The sequence below is a fragment of the Dioscorea cayenensis genome, chromosome 12 (assembly GCF_009730915.1).
Source record: "Dioscorea cayenensis subsp. rotundata cultivar TDr96_F1 chromosome 12, TDr96_F1_v2_PseudoChromosome.rev07_lg8_w22 25.fasta, whole genome shotgun sequence".
In the NCBI taxonomy this organism is placed as follows: Eukaryota; Viridiplantae; Streptophyta; class Magnoliopsida; order Dioscoreales; family Dioscoreaceae; genus Dioscorea; species Dioscorea cayenensis.
Window position 1 is genome coordinate 19,246,593 of NC_052482.1, and position 18,852 is coordinate 19,265,444.

The 18,852-nt window shown below is 33.6% G+C and overlaps 3 protein-coding genes across 3 annotated transcripts; 1 reads left to right on the forward strand and 2 right to left on the reverse strand.

Annotated features, from left to right (window-relative positions):
- Nucleotides 1–719: 719 nt before the first annotated feature.
- On the reverse strand, nucleotides 720–1,561 carry LOC120273269 (uncharacterized protein At4g13230-like). The gene is made up of 3 exons (XM_039279896.1): nucleotides 1,468–1,561; nucleotides 1,210–1,268; nucleotides 720–965 (listed from the first exon to the last, which is right to left on the reverse strand). Exons 1-3 carry the CDS (start codon nucleotides 1,559–1,561, stop codon nucleotides 720–722), a joined length of 399 nt encoding a protein of 132 aa, XP_039135830.1.
- Nucleotides 1,562–6,602: 5,041 nt separating this feature from the next.
- On the forward strand, nucleotides 6,603–10,251 carry LOC120273002 (cyclin-dependent kinase inhibitor 5-like). Its single transcript, XM_039279643.1, is given in 4 exon segments — nucleotides 6,603–7,015; nucleotides 7,017–7,202; nucleotides 9,476–9,679; nucleotides 9,803–10,251. Coding segments are annotated over 4 exon segments (654 nt in total). The 5' UTR covers nucleotides 6,603–6,821; the 3' UTR covers nucleotides 9,873–10,251.
- A 370-nt stretch (nucleotides 10,252–10,621) lies between these two features.
- LOC120273708 (DExH-box ATP-dependent RNA helicase DExH1) lies at nucleotides 10,622–18,627 on the reverse strand. Its single transcript, XM_039280403.1, is given in 17 exon segments — nucleotides 10,622–10,833; nucleotides 10,929–11,124; nucleotides 11,270–11,638; nucleotides 12,225–12,411; nucleotides 12,550–12,742; nucleotides 12,844–13,117; nucleotides 13,223–13,382; nucleotides 14,508–14,722; nucleotides 15,344–15,436; nucleotides 16,197–16,349; nucleotides 16,441–16,644; nucleotides 16,835–17,086; nucleotides 17,088–17,111; nucleotides 17,547–17,642; nucleotides 17,741–17,956; nucleotides 18,069–18,168; nucleotides 18,261–18,627. Coding segments are annotated over 16 exon segments (2,970 nt in total). The 5' UTR covers nucleotides 18,554–18,627; the 3' UTR covers nucleotides 10,622–10,833; nucleotides 10,929–10,983.
- Nucleotides 18,628–18,852: the final 225 nt, after the last annotated feature.

Below are 18,852 nucleotides of genomic sequence, written 5' to 3' on the forward strand. Positions count from 1 at the left end.
TCATAGTGTTCATTTGCATGAACTAGCTAGAACTCCAACAAGTTGAGCACAAGGGATACAATTTATCATATTCAATACATTCTAGCTCATTAATCTTTCATAGAAACTCTCCATTGCAAACAGTTTATATATATAGATAACACTACTAAGAATCCCACTTTAATTTAATTAAATCAGAGATAGCCACACTTGAAACTATGTCTGTATCAGAATAGTGAATTGTGCTAGCTTGGATTGTTAGCATGCATGTTTGACATTTTGATTGTTCACATCAATGAATACAAGACAGAAAACACTACTTTGTAGGTTTTAGTGATCTTTAAATTTGTGTTCTCATCTCTTTGCATTGTTTCCTTCCACATTTCCTTTTTTGTGGGGTAAATTTGTTGATTTTTTTCTGAGACTTGTTCATTCAAGGTGTTCATGTATGTCTGATTATCTGCTAATTAACTTCTCTCTACTTTTTGAACATTTAGTGTAATCTCAGTTTATCAATAGCTTTGATCTGAAAAAAAAAAAACTTTTCTTATGTATATATATCTATATTATATATATAACTCAAAATAAATATATGATCTTGATTCCAATAATCAAAATGAAACCACAGAAATTAAAAGTACATGACCAAAAAAACAAAAAAAAAATTCAAAACATGATATCAAAATTGATATAAATATAAGATCACAGTGATTTATAGAAGTCAGAACGGAGAAGAACTACTAGTTATTGTTAATGGTACGTTTGGCATCATTAGCAGCGTCCTTGACAGTGTTCTTGGCATCATGAGCCTTATCCTTAACAGTGTTCTCAGCTTCATGAGCTGCTCCTGTGACACTGTCCTTAACTTTTATGGTAGTGTCCTTTGCTGTGTCCCAAGCTTCTTGCACCGTTTGCTTGGCCTTCTCTCCCAAGTCTTGTGCCACCTCCTTCACCTTCCCTGCCACCTCCTTTGTTTTGTCCATCACCTTCATTCCCATCATTCATTCATCCATTCATTCATTCATCAGTTTCATCACACACACACACGCATATATATATATATGTACAATTTGATAAATTAAATTTGGATGCTAGCTAGCTATATATATTTCTCTGAATATATTAACATTAAAAGAAAAATAAATTAATGAAGAGGAATTCATTATATATATATATATATATATGTATGTATGTATGTGTGCATGTATGTATATATAGTATGATATATACCTGATCAGCAGCCATATTAACCTTCTCTTTGATATCAACTGCCTTCTGTTTTGCATCTCCTGCAGCATCATTCACACACTTCTTAACATCTTGTTCACCACTGGCCTGTTTAAAATATATATATATATATATATATATATATATATATATATAAAGACACATGTAAAGTAAAATTCAATGAATAATGATAAACTGCATGCATGCATGCATGCATGGCATGCTTTTTTCACGTTAAAGATCTCGCCTGCAAACACCGACGGACGGAGAGCATCGTCGGCCGGCCAAATTGGTTAACTCCGGTGATCATCACTGGTTTAACACTAATCAAACCATGCTTTAGAGTGAATGCCATGCTATTGAACTTAGGTGCTTCTTTTCTTTCTTCTGACCTTAATTAATTGATTCTATAAAATGTTATTTATTGTTGTTAACTGTTCTATAAATAGATGTGTTTGTTAGATCCGGTTTGCACGCTACACTTCAGTTTTAGTTATTTTCCACATCTTGACTTTGTCTTTGGATAATATAAAAGGGCTTCTTTTTTTTTTTAAAAAAAAAAAATAATCTTACAAAAATATATAATGGTCTAAATGATTTTAAGGCAATTTTATTTATCAAAACTACCCTGGAATGATCAAATCAATACCAGGCAGCATCCTAATTAAACATTTTGAAAACAAAAAACACTGGATTTTTTGCATTTGGATCATTTTTTTTTTTATAATCACTAAAGTGATTTATTTATATTTTTTAACTTAATTTTTTTAAACAAATTTTATTATTTCTCTTAAATTTATAGATTCTCCGATAACAATGGATTTTATGAAATGATATTATGTAATTAATTAAAAATTAAGAGTATTAAGTTATTTTAAAAAATATAAAATTTTAGGAGGTTATTTTTCTCCAACTCTGCAAATCGGAGTGGTTAGAAAAAAAATGAGGTTTCGGACGGTTGTAGAAGTTAAAATTAACCCTTTTTTTTTTATTAAATTAAAACAATGTATCCAAATGAGAGAATGACTCACTATGGTCCTCCGAAACTCTTTTTTTCTTTTATTTCCTCTTTTTGATGCTTAATTAATCCAAACATAGCATAAGCAAATATAACTAAAAAGATGCTTTTCTTTAACCAATTAACTTTGAGTGTACTATACTGTTCTCTGAATGCAAATCAAAATGAATCTAAAACTGAAAAAAGTTTGTGCTCAGGGGCATTGGAACATGATGTTATATCATTGCATTAAAGCAAACAAAATGAACTTTTTTTTTCCCTCATCATGCCTTTTTTTTTCCAAGTTAGTGGCCAACTTTGGATTGTATTTCATTTATGCACCATCATATCCATTTCGTATCATCAAAACTCAATTCAATCCATGTGAAAATAAGGAAAAACACAAAGGAGAGACAAAATCTTAACCCACTCATGTGTAACGGCATGATGTACTTGACAACCCTCTCATGGCACACAAAAACAAAAGAAAGTGTAACTATTAAAAAGTTAAAAAAAAAAACAAAAAACCGATAAGAGCGGTCAAATACACATGCTAGTATGGAGGCCGCATCATTTATAGTGACTTAACAACTCCCATGAATAAAATATTTTTACTATGCAATTGTGGAGGAGAAAATATTATTCTTCCTATAGAGAACATACATCAGAACCAGTGAATAATATTGAACAATGCTATATCTTAGTGTACAATATAAAAATAGTACTGATAAACAGTGTAACTGGAGCAAGATTTCAAACTCTCACCACTTTTGATGTGCTACCGCTAAACTATCAATTTATCAATGATATATCAATTATTATAAAACATTCTTTGAAACTTCAATTTAAAATATGAATGAGCTTTCAATTTTTTTTTGAGTTGTGAGAGGAATATTGTTACAAAGTTGATCTTTGAGACGATTTAGTTCATTTAACTTTTCAAATTTTTTTTTTTATAAGGTGGATAAACCACTAATTTATTAAAAAAAAGAGAGAAATAGGATAGTACAAAGTTCAAAAAACAGAAGCGACAAGTAAAACTAATAAAGTAGAGAACTATAATCCTCTTTTTTGAAATATTTCCTTACAATCCTTGTTATGCCAGTCTTAAAAAAAAAAAATAAATAAATAAAATATAAAAATAAAGAAAAAATTTTGAATTAAAATATAAATTCATAGTATGAAAATTAATTAAATTATAGTTCCATGTAATCAATCAAGCTAAAGAAATACAATTTGGCATGCAAACTTCAACCAATCAAAATTAGTACATTGGGTGGGCCGGGGCCATTAATAGATATCAATGGTCGTGTGGCCCAACCCTGGAGATCTCCATGTATTGGCCCATAATTATTTATTTATTTTATTTATTACTTTTTTTAAAAACAAAAGTTATTTCCCAAATTGCTTCATGAATATAAATAACATATTTTCATATTCACAATTAAAAAATATTTTTTAACAACAGAAAAACAAATTACGTAATCTTTGGGTCCTTTTTTGTATAAATAAGACATAAATTCTATTATTTATTTTTGCCAAAGGTAAGGGTGCTTGGCTGTTGAATGTGACCTTATTAATAGAGACAGGCTCTCTAGGAGAGTTCTTTGCGTGCGCATACACCCATTGATTACTAGTCTGGTCAAATCTAATGTCTTTGGTCAACATAATAAGATAATATAGTATAGTTTGGTTCTAATAATTTTCAATCATTCATCATTTTTAAACTGCTAATAAAAATTTTGGTGAAAGAATTAAAATAGTGGCAGGGTTTTGAGGCGGTAAGTTAGGGTTAGGGTTTAAGGGACTTTGACACGAGAGAATTTGGCGGGTAGCCAATTTGGCGGGAAAGAAACAGGTTTAACGGGCGTTTTTGGCGGGAAATTTGTATTTTGGCGGGAATGAGTAAATTAACGTTGCTTGGATGCCGTGTTTGATTTCTCATTCTAAGGCATGCATAGGATTCTTCTATTTTCATATATATATATATATAGAGAGAGAGAGAGAGAGAGAGAGAGAGAGAGATTGAAATCATATGATTGTCCTCATTAAATTTTTTTTCTTTTAATAAATCTTCAATTAATTTAATTTATTATTTAATTTCACTTATAAAGCAATTAAGTATAATTTCATTTTTTTAGAATTAACCAATCAAGTTATCAAGTGTATTTTTATTTATTACTTTTCTTGTATACATAATTAAGATTTTACCAAAAAACTAATTTTCAAATACTTAAATAAATATTCATTTTATTTTAATTGCATGGATTTGACAAAAAATAATATTAGAAAATAAAATTAATTGTATGATATGAGATTAAAAATGGAAATATATACCTTAAATTTATAATTAATGGGAAGAATTTTAATGTTGAATTTTCTCTTTTATAAATAAATAAGTAAATTTATTTTTGAAAAATATAAGGAGCATTTATATGTAACTATGTAACATTCTTGCAAGTGCTACTTGAGTCAAACTAATGTCAGTATTGCAAGTTTTCCCACAATGAATTATATTTTATTTTTAAAATAAAATAAATAAAATAAAAAGTTCCAAACCCCACTCTGTATATACCAAAATTATCATATTTTTTTATTTTAATTAAATATATTTTATTTGATTTTTTTGCTTTATTTTTTATTTTTTTTACATTGGTGGTGCACATAAGGTTGACAAATTTTTTAAAAACCTATAATTTTCATGGAATAACAATATTCTACAAATATGTTATTAAAAACAAGTATTTATATCTAAACTAAATTAACTTAATTAAGTTTTTAACTAAAAATTGAAGAAGTATTTATTTATTTATTTATTTATTTATTTGAAGGATGGTGGGAAAACTCACAAGGAATTCAAAGAGGGAGAAAGAGAGAGAAACTAATAAATTAATAGCTTTTATCCACTTTGGTCATTTTCAGAGAGAATCCAATGTTGACTTGTCAAGCTTGTCATCACCATTTCTTTTCCAAACTTACCAAACTTCTCCTTTTTTTTTATCATCTCTCCAAAATCTTGTGATAAATTCAATCACTAAAATATCACCCAAAATCATATTTTGATTTAAGTTAAATAGCTGAACTTATAAAGGTTCATTACTAATTGATTTATTAGTGTTTTAAAATTTGTGCCATGTGTTTATTTCCTTTGGAATGGGCTCTATTTTTATAACACCTATACATAAATATATGTGGAAATAAAATTGATTTCTTTAATTTTTAAAATAAATTAATTAATTAAAAAAATTATATGTTACATAAAAATAAAATAAATAATTATAAAATAACAAGTGTGACTAATAAACCCTTCATGAGAAAGTGATGTAAAATTGAAAGATTAAGAATTGACAAAATAAATGGGTATATAAACTCAATAACGCAAATAATAGATTACATACTAATAGATTAATACTAATAACCTCGGTAAGAGATTTAATACTAATAGATTAAAAAATCATTAGTTTGTAATATAAAACTCAATAATATATATTCGCTCACAGTTATATAAATTTTTTTTTAATAAAAATTCCAGTCATTCAATTTATTAGCGTATCCATCTACAAGTAGTATATTTTTACCAATCTGATATTACATAAATACGAGATTTTACAAGATACAGCAAATATAAATACAAAAAAAAAATCTATTTCTATCATCACCACATCCTGTATATTCCTCAATTAAATGCACCATATAAACAAGATTTACATATCAAAAGAAAATAACAAGTCAAGCCCAAAATTAAAATCATTTGAATATTCCAATAAAACATACCCAAAATTATAAAATTTCCCAAAATAATAATACAAAAACATATACTAAAACAAAAAAATAGTAAATCAATAACGCACTTGACTCTTTTTACAAAAGGTTAAAATATTAAACTACCTCCCAATACATAATCAGGAAAACAATACAATAAACAATAATAATGAATGGAAGTAAAATATATATATATATATATATATATATATATAACATCATTTAGGAACGTCATTAGATTTTAAATCTAGGGACACTACAACAACAGGTAGATTTACATTTGATAGTTATTATGATTCATATACAATAACAAACAGTATAAAAACAGTAAAAAAAGAAATAACATTGAAAAGCCATTAAACAATAAAAAAACAATGTACAACAGTTCAAAACAGTACAAAAACGGTAAAAAAAAAAGAAATAATATTGAGAGCGATTGGATCATAAAATATACTTTAAAAAGAAAATTATCTAAGTACTTATTTTATATATATAAATATAAAATATATTGAAAAAACTCAATTTCTCATCTCAAGATATATATATAATAAATAAATAAATAAATAAATAAATAAATACCATCTAAAAAATCAAAACTCTATTTTTTTTTTCTCTATCTTACATCATCCACTATCCTCCTCCTCCTCCTCCCTCCATGCTATTCCAATCTCTCTATTATATCTATCCATCTACTTAAGAGACTAACACCACTCTCTCTTTCCCTTTTCCTTTCTTTGTTTTTCCCTCCCAAAACCGGAATAAGAGTAACCCTATTCCCTCATTCCTAATCCCTGATTCCCTGATTCCTGATTCCCTGATTCCTATTCTTTATCTCGCCGGAATAGCGGCCGGGATAATGGGAAAATACATGAAGAAAACCAAGGCCGGCGGCGAGGTAGCGCTCATGGAGGTCGGAAACCAGTCCTCCCTTGGCGTCAGGACCAGGGCACGCACTCTCGCACTCCAGCGTCTCCAGAAGCCCTCTGATTTGTCGTCTGATCCACCTTCGCCGTCTTCATACCTTCAACTTCGAAGTCGCCGCCTTGAGAAAGGCTGTTGCTGACTCTTGCCCTAAGCTTAACCCTAGGGGTAGAGCTGCTGCCGCTGCAGCGGCGAAGTCGGTGTCTGTTGGCTCTGTCTCGCTGAGTTCTTGCAGGGATGAACCTTCGCTGGAGATTGATGGCGGCGTTGAGGTTTCGTTTGGGGAGAATGTTCTTGAGGTTGAAGAGAGGGATAGGTGGGTTTTCTTCGTGTTTTGCTGATTGTTTTGCTTGTAAAGATTAGGGTCTGGTCTTTGTTTTGATTCAAGTGATGGGTTTTCGTTTTTTTCTGTTTTTTTTTAATCTTTGGGTACATTAGGGTTTCGTTGTCTGATTTTTTGGGGGAAAAATTGAAATTTCTAGGGTTTGTAAAAGGTGATTTGGTTTCTTTTTGTTTCAATTGCTAAAAACTTTGGTTTTTCTTTTGCAGAAAGGTTCTTTTTTTAATGTATTTTTGTTTACCTACGTGCCTAGTTTCTTTATTTTTTCCTTTTTTAATCTCAGGATTCTTTTGCTTTTTTTGGATTTAGGTTTCTATAAATTTTTGGTTTTCCTGAAATCCATCAATCAAAATGGCCTTTTTGGTGTTTTTTTGCTTGAAAATAACCATTTTTCACAACAGTGTTGTATATTGTCAGGTAAATGATTTTCCTTGAGCTTTTCATGCTAATCTAAAATTTTCAGGTAAATGTTTCAAAGTTGTTTTACCAGTTCCTTGCCATAAATGGTTTCAAAGTCCTAATATTTTTTATTGCTAGGGTTTTCTCAAGCATGTTTTCAACATCATGCATGGATTCCACTTGGAGTTTGTGTAGGCTTTTCTTCTTCTCTCAGGCTGTATGAGTTCATGTTCATCTCTTTTCGTGAATTCCTTCTTTTTATCTTTATTTCCACACTTGCTAATAATCTCTAGCACTGCAAGAAGTCATTAATGTAGGGCCGCTATCTTTTGCTTGAAATTGTTATATTTGTCTGTCTTGGTGAGACTCTGATGCTGTGTGAAAACGAGAATGGTTTCATTCACTTCTTTCATTGTCATGTGTTCCTTTGTTTGATGTTGTTGGAGCAAGAGTTCTCCTTGCATTGCTTCCTTATAGCCCTACCCTCGTCATGTCAAGATTTATGAAGTTATGTCTTGTGTCTTCAGCATTAGGGAGACTCTGTGCTGTTTCTGTTAACATGGGTCCTGGAGGCCCCCCTTCCTTTGATGATCATTTATGTCTTGTTGCTGGATTTTCTTCATTTCAGTAAATCCTAAATTAAATGCAAGCACCTATTTTTTTACTGTAACTGACTGCTTGTTTGTGTTGCCTTCTCTATCTAGTCCATTGTTCCTTCAAGCTTTGAAAGTGGGTTTTTGATTTAGTCTATAAAAGCATGACTCAATCAGCTAAATGCATTTAGTCTGCTGTTTCCTGATCATTTTAGTTGTATGAAAAAAATTGGATGAAATTTGCATTAGTGCAACCATTGGTACAGAGTACACAGTACTCTGTGGTACATGGTAATGACTCTTTCTTTTTGTTTCTTTGTTTGGTATGAAGGTCAAGTAACACTTTGGTCTGTTGTCTGTGTTGCAACCTTTTGCATTGTCCGTTTAGATGTCGGCTTGGGATTAGCTTAACCAGGAGGAACATAAGCTGACATGATGTTTGTTGATTGGTATGCTAAGAAGTGCAAGTTCTCTTGATAGTGATGGTCATGGTGTCTATGGCACATTGACTTGGCTTGGTAGTAGTTGTGGACCAGTTTCTCGTTGTGCCGATGAATTAAGGTCAGGTCCACACACAAATTACACAAAAATTCATATGAAGTGACTTAGATCATAAGGCTATCCAGGGTGTTGCCTGTTGTAGCTATGTGGCCATTCTTTCAATTAGATATCTTTGCCTTATTTTGGTAATTGTCCAATTTGATTTAAACATTCTTATCTGATGTTATGCAAAAAACCTTTTCTATGTGATCATTAAGTTGTCCTCATGTGTTCTAGTCTGATTTGATCTCAAGTATTCAAGTGTTTTCCCTCTATTTTTTCAGATTTTACCACGTGAACAATCATATCAATTCAGAGATGCTCATGTGACTTAAATTTTTCAGTACTGCCTTTGTTGCTTTCTCTGCCCATTGACATGCATAAGGTCAAAATTTTGTCCTACTGGTCTTCATCTTCATAACTAGATATTTGAAATGGATACGTTTCAAACTTGTTTTACTGGTTTCAATGATGCTCTTTTGGTTGCATTTATTTGTTTAGAAGGGAATGGACTACACTTCTTTATTATGTACCTTTTGCTTAGATCTTTAATCTTATTAGGATGAAAAGGCTTACTCCCATAAATCATACGGACTCAATTTATGGACAGTTGGTAAATGGGGTGAAATTATAATAATAATGATTTTTAATAAATTACTATTATTATTATTTATGTGAGAGTGCTAATGGTAAGGCTGTTTACACTTCTAATTGCAGGAGTGCAAGGGAAACAACACCATGCAGTCTGATAAGGAATTCAGAAACAATAGGAACTCCTGGTTCTACAACTAGAGTGTCCAACTCAGGTGTATCTAGTCGAAGGATACTGAGTTCAAGTCGTCGGAACTACCCAACTACTCATGAGATGGAAGAGTTCTTTGCCAGGGCAGAAGAATTACAGCAAAGGGTCTTTATGGAGAAGTATACACTCCATAACAATCCCAATATAATTCTTTATTTGCTTGATAGTAGATGTCTGAGAAAAGATTGCATAATCTTAATTCCTGAAACCTTTTGTTTGTTTTTGTTAACCTTCCTTTGCAGGTATAATTTTGATCCGGTAAACGATTTACCGCTTCCCGGCCGATATGAATGGGTGAAACTAGACGCCTGAAGAATTAAGATAATGTCATCAAGGATTCACATCATCTCCTGCAACTTCTCCATTAATCTCTGCCCAGTGTTTTCATGGAGGGTGGGTTTGCAGATGCGAGCAAACAACGACGGTGGTGTCGTCGGCCGGCCGACCTGCCAAATTCTCTTGTTGTAAAAAAATCAGTAGTTTTAGAATGATAGTGTAGTCTAATGTTCTGTGTAACATACAGAGCTGATGTGTTATACAAAAGGACAACATTATTCTTCAGACCTTCTCTCTAACAGATCTTTTTTAGTGGTCCATGATCTTTAATTTTCCTTTGTTTAACACCAGACTCTTGTATTTTATCAATAGTGCCCTGCTTTGTTAAATAAATGTGACCCCAATTATGTGTTCATTGCTTGTGTTTATAAATTAATCCATATTTCCTGTTTCCACTTATATGGGAATGGGAGTGCACTGCCAGGTATTAATATTGTTATTATGTTCAGAACTTGGTGTCATTCTAGCAATGGATAACTAGTTGTGTTTTTTAAAAAAATTTTGATTGATTGGTGTGATCTGGTTTCTTATCTCATATGGAATCCAACTTTTTGAGTTGTGGTTAAAGCTGCTGCATCTCTGGGTAAACATCAAAACACTCCCGTGAGCATGCCTGACTCTTTTTTAACACTTTGCTTGCATTGGATGCATGTGTAGATTTCACTACTTTTATAATCACTTTTTACTTTGTAGCATGATAATTATAACTCTAAAGAATTAGAGTATTAGTTTTTCATTAATATATAAGCAGAAAAGATCTTTCAGTCTATCACATAATGTAAATATAGAGAGCATAAGAAACTAATGTTATACTACAAGAGTTGGAAATAAGAGAATAGTTTGTATAGGATAGAGTTGACTGCTGCTCTAAATGCCGATGTTCCGGTGGGTTGTATCTCCAAGTGAAAATGTTATAATGATTTGATTTCTGCCAAACCTGCAATTTATAGAAAAACATAGTGAAAATCAAGATTGATTGTGATCATTTATACAGATATACTGATATAAGTCATGTGAAATCTGGTTTCTTACCAATGGCAGTAGGGGAAAAAATACATGAAGTTAAGGCCAAGACTTCAATTGTTACTCAGTGTTTCATTGCTGAAACATTTTGGCTGTGCAGTAATTCAGTGGCTGCTGATACCACACCCTTGCCCTCTGCATAAATGTCAAGCCCTGGTACTTCGATTTTCCTTTGCAATAGTTTGTCGAGTTCTGCCCTCAAATTCTGTCCAAAAAAAACAATGTCAAACCAAAACAAACTTTTTTCTAAGCTTTCGTTTAATGATCAGATTGAATTTTACTTTGCAAGAAGAAAAACAGAAACTTAACAAAAGACCATTCCATCATCTTCAACTATGAAAATTGATTACCTGAATCAGTTGCAACACACTCTTTGATGCAGAAAAATGAAGGTACCCTCCAAGCATCTCGATGCTCCCGGTTGATTTATTGGGTGTTAGGCCGCCTCCAAATAGCAGTAAAGCATAATCAGATATGTTTGTTGAGTCCCTGATGTAGATGCTTGTAGTTTTTACTTTCTCACTATAAACCATGTAAGGCAATGGGAATAAGTGGATCCCTGCATTTACGGAAGACGGATGGATGTCCACCTTTCCGACATCTTTACTGTAAAATGCCGTCCTTTTGCCTCTTCTCTTGCATTGGATGACATTAGGATAAAGCCCAGCACATAGAATAGCACACACCATTTCTAGATCATGTCCATATTTGTTATAGGACTGAAATGAAGGACATAAGTCAATGTTTCAATGGGTGCAAAAAGAAAAACATTCATAAGAATTTAAGGCATGATACATAAATAAAACGTATTTGGTACCACGATACTTTAATAGCATTGGAGACGATGAATCTGAGACTAGGAATACATAAAGCTTTCTCCCTTTATGATATAATTTGTTAACAAGTATGGAGACTAGATTCTTAACTGCTAGAAGAGAGGATGAAAATTCTTTATGAAAAAACCCTAACAAAGTTAAAAGAAAAACAATATGATAAATGTAGAAATATCTAATAAAATAAGCATCATCTGAAAATCATAGCTGAAGCAGAGGAAAACTAAAAAATATTCTTACATATGCTTCCCCAACCACTGCTATCTGCATTGTCCCAATATATTATAGATTGAATCCAAAGAAATAAAATCTTCTTCAAACAAACAGGATACAAAATTAAGACATCCACAATTAGACAAGTTAACCCAAATAGTAGGTTTCAGTGAAGGAGTGTTCTTTCAAAATAATGAATTAGATATTTCACGAACAGCAATGCCAAATCAGACAATTGAAATTCCATGCATAGGCATACCTTGATTCCTTTTGCTTTGTTGACAAAGCCTATATCAGATAATAGATCGAAAAACTGGTTCCTCATGTCATCCATCATTTGCAATGTAATCGGTGACAAAAATTTTTCCCAACAGAATGCACGATCCCGACCACTTCGTTTTGCATCTTTCCATGCTTCGAAGGCTTTTAGAAGAGCAATATGGTCACTACAAAAAGATTATTCAGATTTTCATATAACAATCCTAAGAATTTGGAGGAATTATCATGAGGTTCAAGAAAAGATACATCGGCTATTTTTATTGTGGTCGAAAAAGAAACACAACTCAGTAAAGTGACAAACAGACCTGCAAGAATCACCAGCAAAGGATCTTTTTGCAGCATCAGCTTCCTCTTTTCTATTTATTGGAAGGACAAATGGATCACGATGTGCAAGAGCAGAAGCAATTGTTAGTGCTGGGTCTAGACACTGAAATATAGACCCCATAATAAGCATCTTTCCAATATTTGGATCCAAAGGCAATGTGCAGAGATGATGACCTGTTTCAGTTGGAAATGAAGACAATGAGAACCCCTATCACATGAAGCCTACCATGCCATTACAGCAATCTTATCCTGTAGTTACAATAACAATTACCCACCAAGAGGAGTGAGTTCCTCCCTTTCATCAAAAGCACCTATTGTTTTAAGTAGTTCAATTGCATTTTGGACAGAAAGTGCATCAGGAGGTTGAAGTGCTTTGGATAAGAATGTTGCAACTGCACCAAGTTGGAGACTTTTGATATTAAGACAAAGCTCTTGAAGTGGAGTTCGAAGAATTTCGGGTAACTGATACTGGGGCATTGCATCATGGACAATTTTGGGGTACAGCCTGTAACAAACTCCAGGTTGAACACGCCCTGCACGCCCTCTCCTCTGTATAAATACCAATAGCCTTAGCAGCAGAAATTATAGATGAGAACTTAAGATGGAAGAATATTCAGGACCTAATCATAGGGATAGCTCAAGGAATTCTATTACCTGGTGTGCCGAAGCCTTTGATACCCAGGAAGGCAGTAGACATGCAAGTTTGTTTAAAGCATCATAACTTGTTTCCTTTGCCTTGCCACAATCTATGACATACACAACATCATCAATGGTAATACTGCTTTCAGCAATATTTGTGGCCAAGACAATTTTCCTGCAATTATTGACATAATTTATAGTTGTCTCAGCCTTGTTGCAATCATAAGAATACTATAGTGTCTGAAAAGAATGATCGAAGCAGCAATATGGAAACTTCATAATGAAGTGAAATGCAGCTGGAATACACTCCCTCAAAGTCATCCACAATAAAGTTTCCAACATCAAACCCAGCATCACCTAATAAACTATGACTAGTTTATCAACGCCATGCTTTGATTAATATTAAATTTGGACTGCAAGTATTATGACACAAAATTAGAAAAATTTCAACCCAATCGAACTATCGATAATCATGTTCTTGCTTGTGCTTAATTATTCATGGGAACCTAGAAATCTGAAACCTTCCATGATGGAAAAAACTTCATATGATGGAAACCTTCCATGATGCAATTGTTAGTGCTTGAATATTCATGGAAACCTAGAAACCTTCCATGATGAAAAACACATTTGGAACCCACATTTAATACAGCTACCACAAGTACATTTGGAGGTGAAAAATTTTTTTGGGACCTGATAAAAGTGAAATTTATAAGCATTCATGATACGGATTACCACAAGCAATGGCCTTTCTCTTAACATAACATTTTTCATTTACAAAGTGCGCATATAAAAACATACAAGAAGGGAGAAGGTACCTTGTGCAGTTTATTTTTTTAAAAAAACCGTAAACACAAGCATGCACACCCACCCAAAAGCTAATAATAATGAGTACTTTTGGCATCCTTAAGCCTAACTGAACACTAAGTCCTGTTAGATAAAAACCAAACACCTTATCTAGTCCAGATTCAACCAAAAAACGTGAGCCGATAAAGATGATAAACCCAAGCTTATATATTCATATCCATAATTTACAAATTAACCGATTTGGGACTATTAGTTACTCTAACACCCCCTTGATACATTCTAGTTTTCTTTTAAAAAGCCATGTTATAAACTACCCAAACAGGCCAAGGTCTAATGCCATGTTAAAGTAAAATATGGATACAACTAGCTTAAGCTTAAGCTTTTGGGTTGAGTTGTGCCCTTAGATAACATGTTTGGCTTGCATCTAACAAGTTCATTATGCTTAAATAAGTAAGCGAAACAAAGAAATGACAAGAGCCAAAAATAAGTTTCTTGCCTCATGTTACTTGGTGGACGGTCAAAAATCTCTCGTTGATTGACAGTAGGCATTGAACCATGCAGTGGGAGGACTAAAAACTTGCTAGAGTTACCAAGAAATGCATTTGCTTTAATTTTTTCAAGAAGCTTTGATATTTCATCCCAACCAGTAAGGAAAACAAGTATTGCTCCATCCCCTTCATTGCGACAGATATGGTCTATTGCTGCTTCCACCTAAAAGTACACATTAAAGCTAATTAAATTTAGCATCATAAATTTGAGAGTATCATGACTGCATTCATACTAGCTACTGGCTATCCACATACAAAAAGTAGTATACAAACAAAAAAAGTGTGTCTACAAGTGACTTTGTATTAGAGGAGATTCCACTTCTCGCTCATAACTTAATTACATAATCTTTTCCGTAATTATTCTGTAATTGTCTGGGACATAGAGAGACAAATTCACCTGATGACGATGAAGCCACCCTATGATAACTCAAAGCTATAAACATGAACACACGTGCGTGCGCACACACACACACATGTATATGTATATATGATATTACAGAAAGCGCACATACAGATTCTCTTTTGTCAAGAATGCACAGGCTTTGTAAGCTATTTCGATTACAAATCTTGTCTTGGTTTCTAGAATGGTTTTCCTCATAACTGTATATCCCAAGTTATAAAGAACACAATAGCTATCATGCCAAAGCATTGGCTAACAAGTAAATCAGTAAATATGCAAGAATAAAGAGAAGCTGCGAGAAGGCGTAAATCACATGTAAAGCTTTGAAAATATTCCAAGAATTCATAATCTCATCAAATGGTTAAAAATTCACAAATCACTTACGAGACCCAAGTCTAGTTGTACACCAGTCCAAGAGTCAAGAGATTGCCTGGTAGATATGCTGTAGTTTTTATATTGGCTATCAATATCAACTTCCTACACAAAGGAAACAAAGTTCAGGGATATTCTAATAAAGAAGGAAGCAATAACATACAGGAATAAAATCTTAATGCATTTGAAAAAATTTTAAAAGTCTTCACCAAAATTTGTAAAATTCTACAACAAATAACAGAAGATGATGATGTGCACATCATGAAAGCTTCTCTATGATGATTTATACATTTATTTTTTTATCATTATTTTTTTTTGTCATCACCTTTGAAACTCCATAAGAAATCTGCTCCTAACTAATCAACCTTCTAATAAGGTTAGGTGAACCTATGTTAGAAGCTATTACTCATATCTGACTTGTACATATATTTCAGGTATGGTTTTATGTTTTGATCAGAAAAGCTGGGTAGCCTGAGAACAAAACTCAATGTGACTCCAGCAATCTAACATGCAAAGATACTTAATTCATCCACCAGACTATCCTATTTCAAAATTAAAACCTTAAAATGAATCCATGTCAGATTCATGCAATGCATTTAAATGTTAAAGAATATGTATAAAAAATGCCTAGTATAAGCAATGGCTTCACTACTATCATATGCAGCATAAAATACACAACTTGCCAACCAAAAAAAAAAAAGAAAGAAAAAAGAAGTCAATGAAACATTAAAAAAAGTGCAGTTTAAACTAAAAAAATGAATGAGGCTTTTCTCTTATTAGGCGAGCGCATGCAAAGAAAGAAGTCAACACATAAAAAGGATTTGGCAGGCAGAAAAAGTTTAGACATTCAGATATGCTTGCTTACCTCGAACATTTCTGTCAATGGATCAGTTCTAGAATATTGCTGTCTCCTTCTTCTTGAGTTGCCATGCGTATTGTCATACTCTGATTTGATCTTGTAACGTGTTTTCTCTAGTATGTCTTCTAAAAACAGTTCCGCCACAGGAAAAGTCAGTCCCTGAACAAGCATCAAAATAAAATAAAAAATAAACATCTTTAAGGAGGAAATGAAGTGGCTGCATCCAGCTGTAAACTTAGGATAAGAATACCTGGATGTGTATAACTGGTGCATTTCCAAAGTACTTTGAAAAGAGATCAGCATTTATAGTGGCACTCATTAAAATAAGTCGAAGATTTGGACGACGCGGGAGAAGGTCACGCAAAATTATAATAAGGAAATCCTCATTCATTCCTCTTTCATGAATTTCATCCACTAGCAAATGACTGACATCTCCTAAGTCTGGTTCTTGAATCTGCCATTATAAGCCCATCTGAACAGTAAGACAAGGTTCTAAAGCATTTTTCCTCAGCAAATGAACAATCTAGAGATTATGTACTCAGAATATGGGCCAAGGAGAGGATACAAAAGCAAAAGCATAGACTATCAGTTACATCCTCAGTTAAACTGAAGCACATGTTGCATCAAGAGATATGTCCAAATACCAGTCTACGAAGCAGAACCCCAGTTGTACAAAATAGAAGCCGGGTTTGTGCAGAACGTTTTGCTTCTAAACGGATCTGGTAACCAATGGTTTCACCAAGATTCTCGCCCCTTTCTGAAGCAATTCGTGCTGCAACGGAGATAGCCGATATACGACGAGGTTGTGTGCAAATTATGTTGCAACCTGCCCCTCGAAGATTGGATATTTCCTCTTCTAGAATAAACTGAGGTAGCTGTGTGGTTTTACCACAACCCTGTTTCTCCAGAAACTACCAACACCTATCATTAGCAAATAACATCAGCAACCCCGAAGGAACAGCACAACTATACCATATCATATCATATCATATCATACTATGTTATTTATGAGTGTCAAAGCAATATGCTTAAGGTACAATTAGGCTACTTATAATACCATCTAAGAGTTCCTCTTAGAAATTTTAGTACAGATAGCATTTTATGTGGTCCTCTTCAGTTTATTCAGAGATGACAATATGTTCATGAAAGCTTTCTGCCAAACTCAAACAGCAGCATTCACTATTTTCAAAAGGCACTAAAAATATAGGATGACATCCTTGCAGAACAAAGAGAATAGGTTAATAGAGAAGTGAGAAGAAACAAAATTGACAAAACATATGAAATATATCATAAATTGCAATTTGCTGGAAAAAGAAACCACTGTCTGCAATTCTTATCAATGTGACCGCATTGTACCTGATTGTCTCTGACAGCTTTCAAAAATTCATCTTTCACCTTGTAAGCAGGTAATTTTTCCCGGAAAGACTGCATTGCCTTTGCATTAGGTGATGCCTTAAAAAAGCAGAAGCCAGGTGTTCCATAAGTTATCAAGTAGAGCAACTCAAACTGAGAAATCACAAAATTAAAGTGCCCAAAATCTCTATCTATACCTTCCTAGAGTCTTGCAAGTTCTTCAGCTCAATACTAAACTTCTCTTTAGCAGCAGTATCATCAAATGATGCCTCTGTTTTACTTGATACTGAATCATGCAAGGATTGTTTCATTTCACTACTTGATGGGCCACTAGAATTATTAACCACCTCTGTTCCCTTGGCTGTTGCTAAGAGATTTTCAACTCTTCTCTCAGTCTCTGATGACATTTTAATCTACAATGTTCATTAGTAAATCAATACTAAATAAAATAAAATAAAAAACAAAAGAGCAATCTTTCACAACAAATTCAACTTCAATTGTCCAACGGGCAGCATTCAAGAATACCTCCTTCTGCGTCGACCCATGGCGGTCATCAAGATCAGCACGGTAATCCGGCAAAGCAACTTTACTAACAACGAGAGTCTTCCCTTTATTATACGCATGACTTTCTTCCCAAAAACAAGAACACAAACAAAGCTACTAACTTTCAACACTAAAACCAATAATCAAACAACAAAACAACCGGTGGGAACTTACAAATGAAGCCCTTGCCGCCGAGCTATGTCAGCGAGGACCTGCTGTCCTTCGCGCCCAAAATTCCGCTTGATCACTAGCTCCTCCTGTGCGCCTTCTTTCATCTCTTGTATCCTAGCTCGCCACTCATTCTCATCCAGCTTCTCCACCTCGCCAGCCATCTGCCGGAGTCGCTCAGCTCGCCACTGCGGGTCCCACCACCGCTGCTCCCCACGGCCACCTCCACGACCACCACGCCCACGCCCGCCTCCGCCACCTCCACGTCGGCCTCCCTGGTAGTTAGGACGGTAAGACATCGCCGCTCGGACGTGAAATCGAAACCCTAGACGGAGAGATTTGGGGAGAGAGACGAAGAGATGGGCGCCGACGAGGGAAATAGCCGACATGAATGAAGCTTTTAGCGAATGCGCGTTTAATCGAATGTGTAGCGTTAACGGGTCGGATCCTACTCTAAAATCCGAATTCGATTAAACGGGCGTGGCTATTAACGGGTCGGATTCTTGTAAAATTTTGTGAAAAAGTAAATAAAATAAAATAAATAACCTTGTGGTTTTCAACTTTTATGAAATAAGGACATATATATATATATATATAT